General features: G+C 47.7%; 1 gene segment (V, D, J or C); it reads right to left on the minus strand.

Moving 5' to 3' along the window:
* Positions 1-219: 219 nt before the first annotated feature.
* LOC103725070 lies at positions 220-1,036 on the minus strand. The segment is given in 2 exon segments: positions 220-629; positions 1,009-1,036. Coding segments are annotated over 2 exon segments (426 nt in total).
* Between the last annotated feature and the right edge of the window lie 7 nt (positions 1,037-1,043).

Consider the following 1,043-nt stretch of genomic DNA (forward strand, 5'->3'; position numbering starts at 1 on the left):
CCGCAATTGCCAATGGTGCAATTTCTATGTTGCTGCTAATAAAGAGGCTGCAGTTTTCCACTCCTACAGCATCAAAGAATTAAAATCAAGAGCAGACAACACTGGATATTTGCACTTTCTTTTAGTGTACAAAAGTACACTAAACAAGTTTTAAGGCAGCAGATGCCGCCTCTGTAACATGCTCCACTGAGTCATAGAAACTCTGCCTCCTGCACAGGCTCAGAGAACCTGCTGTGCTGCTCCCCAGACAAGCCACACAGGAGGGCAGCTGGGCCGCACCAAGAGGGGAGTTTTTGTTAAGGGCTGTACCACTGTGGGAGGAACATGTGTAGCTTGCATACAGTAATAAACTCCAGAGTCCTCAGGCTCTACTCTGCTGATTTTGAGTGTGAAATCTGTCCCTGACCCACTGCCACTGAACCTGTCTGGGACTCCAGAATACCGATTAGAAACCTTATAGATCAGGAGCCTTGGAGACTGGCCTGGCCTCTGCAGAAACCATCTCAGGTAAGTGTTTCCATCATTGTACACAAGGCTCTGACTAGACCTGCAGGAGATGGAGGCCGACTCCCCAGGAGCAACAGACAAGGAGAGCGGCGTCTGTGTCATCACAACGTCTCCACTGGATCCTAAAATGGAAAGAGAAAATGTCAAGTTATGAACAAATGTAAAGAGACCTTTCAATGGTTTTTCTATATTTACTTTTTGCTGATCATATTCTGCTCCTGGCCAAAACAAACCAGTCTGTATTTTCAAAACTTCCTGGCAAAGCATAACAAGGCTTCTAGAATTCTCCTACATGATCCCTGCCCTTAAGTGTCAGAGTCTTCACCAGAACACAGCTTCTTGCTCCTTCTAGAACAGCCCTCATTCTCACAGATGTAAACTTCCCAGGCCCATCCTGAAGGCAAGGTCTGCACACCACACAGGCACACAGGAAGTATGGGCAGCAGTGGACCAGAACACATCTTCCCACCCGGCTTCCTCCTCAGCTCCCTCTGTCTTTACCAGGGATCCAGAGCATTAGCAGCCAGAAGAGCTGA

This window comes from Nannospalax galili, unplaced genomic scaffold (assembly GCF_000622305.1).
Source record: "Nannospalax galili isolate Female #2095 unplaced genomic scaffold, S.galili_v1.0 scaffold5089, whole genome shotgun sequence".
NCBI lineage: Eukaryota > Metazoa > Chordata > Mammalia > Rodentia > Spalacidae > Nannospalax > Nannospalax galili.